At 48.9% G+C, this 9,025-nt stretch overlaps 1 protein-coding gene across 1 annotated transcript; it reads right to left on the reverse strand.

Annotated features, from left to right (window-relative positions):
• Positions 1-842: 842 nt before the first annotated feature.
• Positions 843-8,420, reverse strand: RPL11 (ribosomal protein L11). Its single transcript, XM_039512029.1, has 6 exons — positions 8,268-8,420; positions 7,062-7,212; positions 6,397-6,503; positions 5,120-5,251; positions 3,715-3,825; positions 843-918 (listed from the first exon to the last, which is right to left on the reverse strand). The coding sequence occupies exons 1-6, from the start codon at positions 8,271-8,273 to the stop codon at positions 889-891; spliced, it is 537 nt and encodes a 178-aa protein (XP_039367963.1). The 5' UTR covers positions 8,274-8,420; the 3' UTR covers positions 843-888.
• Between the last annotated feature and the right edge of the window lie 605 nt (positions 8,421-9,025).

Here is a 9,025-nt window from a genome sequence, read left to right on the forward strand (position 1 = left end):
GCTGAAATAAGCTCCAGCTGTTTCTTTGTCTGGATCTTCAGCACCCTCTGGTGGTAACCAACAGCATCGGATGCTGGTTCTCCATGAGTGCACTAGAAGAGTTCGCAAACAGCTTCAGAGATCAAGCTCTTAGCGACCCCTTTTGCGGGGCTTATAAGCACTTGATAGGGGATGTACTAGCTCCTCTAATCAGAGTCCCGGTTAAGAATATATTATGGTTGTTCAGTCATCAAGCCTCAGCCACCTTTAGTCCCTACCACTTGTGTTCTTGCCACTAGTCTTGGACTGAGGCAAATCCACCAGGTCTCATTTGGTCTCCCCATTGCCTTTGTATTGAAATGGATGTTTTGGTCCATGAGCAGAGAAACTATTCATGGTTCCATCCAGTGGTGGAGAGTCCCAAGTGGCACTAACCTCACCACCACATGCTAGGAGGTCTTGTGGGATCAGATCATGTAGGTTAGATTTTATTTTCTCCCCCCTCGGAGCTATAGCTCAGTCCCTAAATGCTTCACAAATCTTGCTCTAGTTCTACTTTCACACTGTCTAGTGCCCATCCTCTGCCCATGGAACCAGGTTTTAAATTTTATCCGTAGCTTCCCCTCTTGGCCAGCACAGAAACGGAGGGGAGTTCTCTTCATTCACACCCTGGCTCTACCATCTGCTCCTTATGGACAGGAACTCCCATTCCACGAGCACAGCACCAACTGGCCATCTCTGCTGCACACTGCAGCTGCACCAGTGCGGGGGTCTGCTCTCCTCTCCAGTTTGATCAGCTTCATGTTCCAGCAGCCTCTGGTGAGGAGGGGTGAGGAGCCAGGCACAAAATGCACAACAGGAAGTTAAATGTTAGAAAATTTTATTAGTATTTTTGGTAACTGGAACTGCTCATTTGCCAGGAAGGATGATGCCATCGTACTGCAAGAGAGAGAAAAGGGAGTGTCAGAAATCAGGGCCTGTCAGAGCTGTGGTTGTGCCAAGGAGGAGACTGGAGTCACCATTTATTTCAGGTCACAGATGTGACTTAGAGTAAGACTCCAATCATCCATATTTAAAGTCTGCAAAGTGAACAAGGAAACTGACTTTCCATCTTATTTTCAGTTTTTTAGTGTTCCTTTAATAGTGATCTGTCAGATCAGTTTGACCCAAAAGACTTAGGTTGTTAAAATGAAGTTTTTTACAAAAGCTAAGTGCACAAAAATATATTCCCAGGAATGCATTTCTAATGAAAGGCTTTAAAAAACGGGACTGCCTAGAATTCTGACTGCAAGCCAGACTTGGCAGCAGAGCAAACCAGGAAGCAAAACCACCTCTGGACAAGTAAAAACTAGTCTCTCGGAATGACTTTAGTGGCAGGAACGTTGTAGGAGGCTGACCCTGCAAATGCTTATTCCCACAAAATTCCTATAAATTTCAATGGAAGGAGGTTTTGCCCAAGTGAAGAGCTTGGGATCTGGTAATAAGGGGGATTCAATTTCAGTTATATGAAGTCCCCTCTCGTCACTGAGAAAATGATTTAATCTGACTGGGTTCATAACAGGTCACTGGGCTTTGGGGCACATGTGAGCATATTACAGCTCACTGGAAACTGTAGTCACAGGACACATCTCAGGGGAATGGGCAAGCACGTGGCCTTACAGGTAACCAGAGAAGGCCACATGACTCTTAACAGGGGCAGTAGACAGAAGATCTTCCAGGAGTCAGGGAAACCGAGGAATGGGTCTCTCCAGAGCAGCTAGAAAAGGGCTAATGGGACCTACATGCTGGTGAAAGGAGGTTTGTTCTCCCCCTTCCAGCTGCAGAAAGTGGGAAAGGTCTCCATTACCAAATATATTACATTACTGACCCTTTCTGCATCTTGTTTATTAATAAACCTGTCATGAGAAAATGGACATGGAAGTGAATTCCAGTGTCAAGGTTTCATTTAGACAGTCCTGGCTTGTGAGTCTGCCCACGGCTTACAGGCAGTCTTTAAAGTACAACTCTGCTGAATAGCTGAACTTGCTTCTACCATGGTCTAGATGCTTCAGGCCAAAGAGATGCTCCAAACGTGCCCAACAGTTTGTAAACCAGGTCTTGTTTGCCCACAGCTCAGCGAGAATGAATCTATTAGAGGACAGCATGTTGTAAGGCAGCGGTTCTCAAACTGTGGGTCGTGACCCCATTTTAATGAGGTCCCCAGGGCTGGCTAAGACTTGCTGGGGCCGAAGCCCGAGGGCTTCAGTTTTGGTCCCCTCGCACAGGGCAGTGGGGCTTGGGCTTTGCCCGCTCAGCCTTCGGTCCCCGCTCCTGGGATTGTGTAGTCCTTTTGGCTGTCAGAACGAGGCGTCAGTGCAGTGAAGTTTGAGAATCGCTGTTGTAGGGTAAGTTAAAGGTGACCTGCACAATGACAGAACTGGATCTGGAAGCCTGTCTGCCTCTTTATGGTGGATAAAGACGGCACAAGAGGTTTCTCTGAGAGGCCTTTAGGCTGCTTTACAAGCATCATGTCTAGACTTCCTGGGTTTGCAAGAACAGCAGTGGGAGTTCACGCCTCAATGGAATGTTGAAACTCATATGAAGCTTTGCTCACAAGTGTTTGCCAGGAGTTACTAACAAAACCCACATTATTTAGAGAGGGACTAGAAATCCTGCCTGCTCAATTGGAGACATCAAGCATAATAGTTCTGCTCCCTCAGCAAGGACAGGGAAGACCCAACACTGCTCACATAAAAAGGCAGCACACTTCTCAAGTGGAAAAAAAACAAAGCAGTTTTCCCCTTTGCAGATCACATCTATTACATGAATCCTTGGGCCTAGTCCCTGGAACTAGAAGTCAGGTTTAGATAACTTTTGGCCCAGGCCACCCATATGTGGAACAGAGTCTACATGCCATGGGGCCTATCCCAACCACAGAAATGTAAGAGAGAAATTTAACTTCAACCACCATTTTGTAGAATTGTTTTAAACAATTAAAAAAGAAGTGAACAGCATTACTCTACTATATACAGACCAGCTAGCGGGACAGATCCTATTCACCGCACAACACACCACCTCACCAGCGTTGTATCCGTATTTCTTTCACAGCAGCAGTCACAGAAGCTGCTCCTCTGATACTATAAGAGCCTGGGAAATGGGACCAGCAGTCCACAGGAATCGGGATATTGGGACTGACCCAACCGTAGCCCATCTAATTTGCTGTTTCCTTTGAGTGTGTCTACTGCTGCAGATTTTCAATCCCCAGGGTCAGATTTGTAGTTGTCTACCTGGGGCTCTTGGTACTCTGCTGCTCCCCCACACCCCACACACAGATTGCGGATATAGCAAAACATCTTAGAGAACGGGGACTAGTAGAACAGTATTCTACTTCTGGAATTCACCAGACTGCTGTGAAACCTGCGCCAAGGACTATCCTTCAACAATCCTCTGTTTAAATACTTTATACGCAGATTTGCTTAAGAGGGGCTTTCTTGCAGTCCAGGCGCAGTTCTTTATGCTTCAGGTTTCCACCACAAAAGGAGGAAAGCTAAGGAGTGAAAACCCTTCACTTCAGAGATGCTTCTGCTCTCTTCAAAATCCCATGCTAATGAGATGCTCACATCACAGCTCAGTGAATGTGTCAGCACTTTTCACTAGAAGATCACAGATCACAGCAAGAGTGAGCAGGGTATATTTGAGGTCTCTCACTAGGCCGCTGAATAGCCCCATGGACATGAAAATGGGGTTGGAGCTTACCTTCTGCTGGAACCAACGCATGGCCTCCTCCTTCCCAATTCTGTGCTTGGCTCCAATGGAGCCAGTTTTGCGTTTCTTGTCAGCAATGCTGAAGCCCGGCCTGCCCAGAACCTGGAGTAGACAGACAGCACTTTTTATTATCTGAAGATGCAGTTCAAGAATCTTTTTCAAGCCTCATCATATGGAGAGAAAAGATTCTCCAGCGGAGTGACATTTGTTTTGTTGTCTGCACTAAAAAGCATGCAAGACCCTCTAATGGCAACTGTACCTGTAGGCCACTGGTCCCAAAGAAGATCAATCGTTACCACTGTGATGCTATTCGGTAACCTCTGTGAAGTGACTTGATGAGATCAGTTCTTAGTGGACAGCAAGCCGCATACGCCATTATGCTGGCACAGTCTCAGCAGAGGAACCAAAGAATTAGCCCTGGAGACTTAGTTACCTTCTCACTCTAAGGACTCATCTTAACTAGGAAAAATGGTGTTTTTAAATATGCCAATATGCTTTAGTTCACTTCCCCCACGCTGCCCCCATCCAGTAAACACATGGCTAAAGTGGTGCTCCCTCTAGGTCACTACTGAAGCATATTTGGAGAGTGATGTAAATGGAATGTGCTGGCACTGCTGCCGCCCTCGTGGTGCCTGTTCTGTAGAAAAGGGGAACATCACACTTAAGGTGGTGAGGTTTGTGATGACCTTGTTCTCTGCACTGTGCATCGGCCACGGAGGGACCAGAGCAACTTCCTACTCAGGGAAGAACTGGTCTTTATATATTAGCACATGGGCAATATAATGAAGCCAAGAGGTGAACTCAAGTTTTAGAATACAAAATACAAAGCCTAGTGGATACTAGAAGCCAGCCTACCTAAATTCTCACGGATCCCCAGGCCTGGAGAGCTGCACCTTCAGATGTGCCAGACACTCTTTATTACATTGTTTGAAGAGCAAAGCTACCATGAAGATCAAGAAAAATTCAGCTCAGCTGCTCCTCTCCAACGTCCCCATCCCTAGCACACCAGCAACTTTGTGAGTTTTACTCATCTTCGGACAGGATTAGGCAAACATGTTTCATGTTAAATGCCAGTGGGTCATCCTACTCTATACCCACCTAAGCAGAGCACCTAGTCTCAATGAAACCCAGAGTAAAACATTCTCTGCTACTGGCTACTAAGTTATGTCCTGGCTGATTTGGCTGAGCCCAAGGAGTTTAGTGTCCTTTTTGTAAGCAGAGAGCTGGATCTAGTTAAAAACCTCACTTATCCACCTCCCTCCCCAGCATACGGACGTTTAAGACAGTTCTGACTCTCCCAGTGGCCCACAACTTTCTGCTATTCTGGGGCACCCGAAGGTGACCTCTCTAGCACTGGGACAAAGCTGGCAGAGATAAGGAAGTAGAGAATACATACCACATAGAAGTCCAGGCCATAGATGCCAATGCTGGGATCGTATTTAATTCCCAGATCAATGTGCTCCTGGATTCCAAAGCCAAAGTTCCCAGTGTCTGAAAAGTTGTTTTTCCTCAACTCATATTCTCGCACCTGAAACCCATTTAGAGCCAGTTACATTCTATGTCTTTCCAAACAGAGTCCTGCTTTTTCCACTGAGCTGCGACAGGATCCACTTGGGAACCAAACAGCTCCTGGCAAGAGCTGATGGGTTCTTATACAGAAGATTCGGACATCTTGACCAATCTGGCAGTCACAGGAACAAAGGCGGCGTCACAGAGGGCTGCCCAGATTGCACACACAGAGCTAAGACTCTTAGCTGCCAGCAAGTGCCTAACGAAGCCTAGAGTCCTAATAAGCACCCTGATCACTTTTAGAGCCAGGAAGATTGTTAGTGCAGGACACTTCATGCAAACTGTAATGACTAATTACAAAAAACTTACAGAAAACAGCAGAAATCCTACATCATAAGAAACTTCACTAAATGTCTATGTCTGTATTGTTACTCTGTATATGCACAGTTTAGATCTTTTAACATCTAATACTGCAGATGGACAGATACGAACGACATTCTCTACAAAGACTTCACAAACCCATTTGAGACCTTGCACCTTGAGCAGTCTGAGCTCTCCAAGGATGAAGAGATACCTGCACCAACTCTGTCCTAACAAATTCAGGATATGTCTACACTGCAATCAGAGATGCAACTGCAGCACTTGTAGACATACCCAAGCTAGCTTTGAGTTAGCTAGCTTGAACAATAGAAGTCCAGGTGACAAGGTGAGCACCAGTACGTATTCCAGCAGGTGCGTTTGTACAGCCCATGCTACTGCATCCTCACTGCTATTTGAGATAGCTAGAACAAAGCTAGCTCCGGTATGTCTATAGATACTGCAGTCACACCTCTGACTGCAATGCAGACATACCCTTAGAGGAACACACAACTAAATTATTCTTTTAAGGCTAGTTTTTCAATTCCAGTTTGATACAGCATCACTGAAACAGTATGTCCTGAAGTTTAAAAAAAAATGGCTCTGCAAATCGATAAGTGACTTTCTGCTCCCATGTATGTTTAAGGGTTTTTTGACAAGGTAGAAACTAATGACCATACATGGGAACAGTGTAAATCATCAACTTTAAAGTGCTGTTAAATGCAGATTATTTTGTTTACAATAACTTCAAGTTCATGCAAGCTTTTAACAAGCCACATGAACAGCTAGAGCAGTCAAGATTCTCACCTTCAACCCTTTCTCCAGAATCTCCTCTGCTTTGGCCCCACGAACCGTGCAGTGAACAGCAATCTTTTCATTTCTCCTGATTCCAAAGGATCTGACAGTGTATCGAGCTGTGGGAGACAAACCCACACAATCAATTGGTCTCACAGGATTATTCCAATGGCTTTCAGTCAGACTGGAACATGTTTCTTGCTTTAGTAAGACTGAAGCAAAAAAGCTCCAACACTGTTTTTGACATCATATTTAGGGGGAGGAAAGGGCAATATTAAAAGTTACAATTTAATAGAGAATTTTATGCAGTGGTAGAAGGGGGAAGATTGCCAGTATTGGAGATTTAAGGCCTTTATTCACATAACAGGCACGGATAACGCAGGCTTCTCTACCCCATCCTCCCCACATACCTCTCCCCTGACCTGGAGGGATAAACCCTAGGGATGGCACACTTCAGCCAGTGGTACTACTCAATCTTTAAGAAGGGGAAGCAGTAATTATGTCTGAAGGCATTGCCTTCGGAAGCCAGAAGACGAAACTGCTTTTTTCCATTCGGTGGCAGCAAAAATGGTTTCCTCAATCTCTAATAAAGTGTCACTAACTGTTACAAGATGGGATTTCGCTTGCTGCACTTCGCGCTGAATGATTCCGTTTCCCCCACTGAAGCAATGACTTACCCTTTGAGAAGACAGGAGTCTGGCCTGTGAGCTGCTCCAGCACTTTGGCTGCCCGGGTGAGTCTGTCACCACTTTCCCCAACACAAATATTGAGACAGAGTTTGCGGATGCGCAGCTCACGCATGGGGTTCTCCTTCTCACCCTGATCTTGCTGTAGAGAGAAAATATATACAGCTGATAGAGACACGCTTCCCCCAACCCAGCATACACAAGGTGCCAGTCAGTGGGCATTGCTATAGCATCCTGGGAGGGGGATAGGACTAGTAATTTTTAATAAAGTGGTATAGGCATTTAGAGGGACAACATACCACACAGCACAGTTGCAAGTTCTATGCAAGGGGAGCTGTCACTTTCCTTCCACCCTTCCACCCTGTATGTGCTTCCCACACCCTCCGATCCAGGGGCGAGGGAAGCGTACCCAGTATTCTGTACCAGGCAGTGCCCATTACTTCCTATTCATTTGTGCATATGCAACCACCCCACAGGGCTCGGTGCTGGCCTTGGAACTGCAGGGCCAGTGTTCAAAGCAGGCATGAGAGCTGCAGGGCAAGAAGGGGGGCATGGGGCAGCCCTGAGCCCCCCCAGCAAGGCTGCAAAGGGGAGGGCAGGGATTCAGCCCCTAGCTCCGTGGATGGGCAGCAGATGACAGCCCGTGGGAAGGCTGGGTGAGGGTTTAACCCCAGGGGTGGCCGGAGCAAGGAAGGGCACCAATCCCAGCAAAGAGGGAAGATGGGGGGCGGAGGGGGTTCAGGCCCAAGCGCTGAGGCAGGCCGCCCCACCAGGGAGGTACCCACTGCATGGCAGGGGGCTGTCAGTCCCGGGCTCCATAGCAAGGAGGGTCCGGGGCGCCGAAGGAGGGGGCGGGTTTCGGGGCACCCGGCCCTGCGGAAGCGCAGAAGGGGCTTCACCCCGACGGGGCGAGGCACCAGGGAAGAGACACCCCGGGAAAGGGGCCCGCGCAGCTCCATGAGCCTCCCGGCTGCCGGGGGCGGGGGGGGACCAGATCCAGCCAGGGAACCCGGCCCCTGGAGCGGCCTCCCAAGCGGGGGGGACTCCGGAGCCCCCCCACGCTGGCCCCTCGGGAACCCGCAGACCTTCTCCCACCCGCCTGGGCAGGCGCCCGGCCCGGCCAGCCCCGGCCGGGCGAGGATGGCGGCGGATTGACAGGCCTCCCCCGGCCCGTTCCTGCGCACCGCGGCTACTCACCGCCATGATGGAGGCGTGGAAGAGATCGCGAGAGCTCCGGAACGGGATCTTATTCGGCAGCCCAGGCCGGCTGCCCCATAGAGGCGGCAGGCGGGAGAGACGCCCAGGCTGAGGGGCCGCTGCTGTCCCCTGCGGCCGGAGGGCGGCCCTGCACCTGGCTCTGAGCAGCTCCCCTCTCCGTCTCTGAGCTTAGCAGGCGCCTCTGCCCAGGGCTGGTTGGGAGTGGGGCGTAATAGGCGCCTATATAAGACAAAGCCCTGAATAGCGGGACTGTCCCTATAAAACTGGGACATCTGGCACCCTAGCTGCACCTAGCACAGCTGGGAGCCATAAGCTGGAGTTGCCCAGTGCTACAGAACAGTGGCCACCACCCGCCGTGGTGCTCTGCAGTGGGATGCGGCCACCGGTGCTGCTGCCGGTGCTGCTGGGCTTGTGATTTCTGACTCCTGAGTTTAGACAAATCGTGGATCATTTTTAGGTATAGAAAACAGGGTCCCGCTGGGGATGGGAGGCACAGACAGCTCTCCAGTGGCTCTGCTTCTGCCTTCTAAGGAGCCCAGATACCACCGCGATGGGCACTAAAACACAACACACTCTCCAAACTCACAGGCCGTTCCCCCTACAGTCTGGGCGGGAAGAGAGAGAATGTTGTTACTTTTAAATCCTTGACAGGTACTGGGTGGCAATCAGCATGATACAAGCACAGGTAGATTACTGGAGAGAGCAGAATCATTGTTGCCTTGACATTATCCAGGCAA

This window comes from Mauremys reevesii, linkage group 23 (assembly GCF_016161935.1).
Source record: "Mauremys reevesii isolate NIE-2019 linkage group 23, ASM1616193v1, whole genome shotgun sequence".
Taxonomy (NCBI): domain Eukaryota; kingdom Metazoa; phylum Chordata; order Testudines; family Geoemydidae; genus Mauremys; species Mauremys reevesii.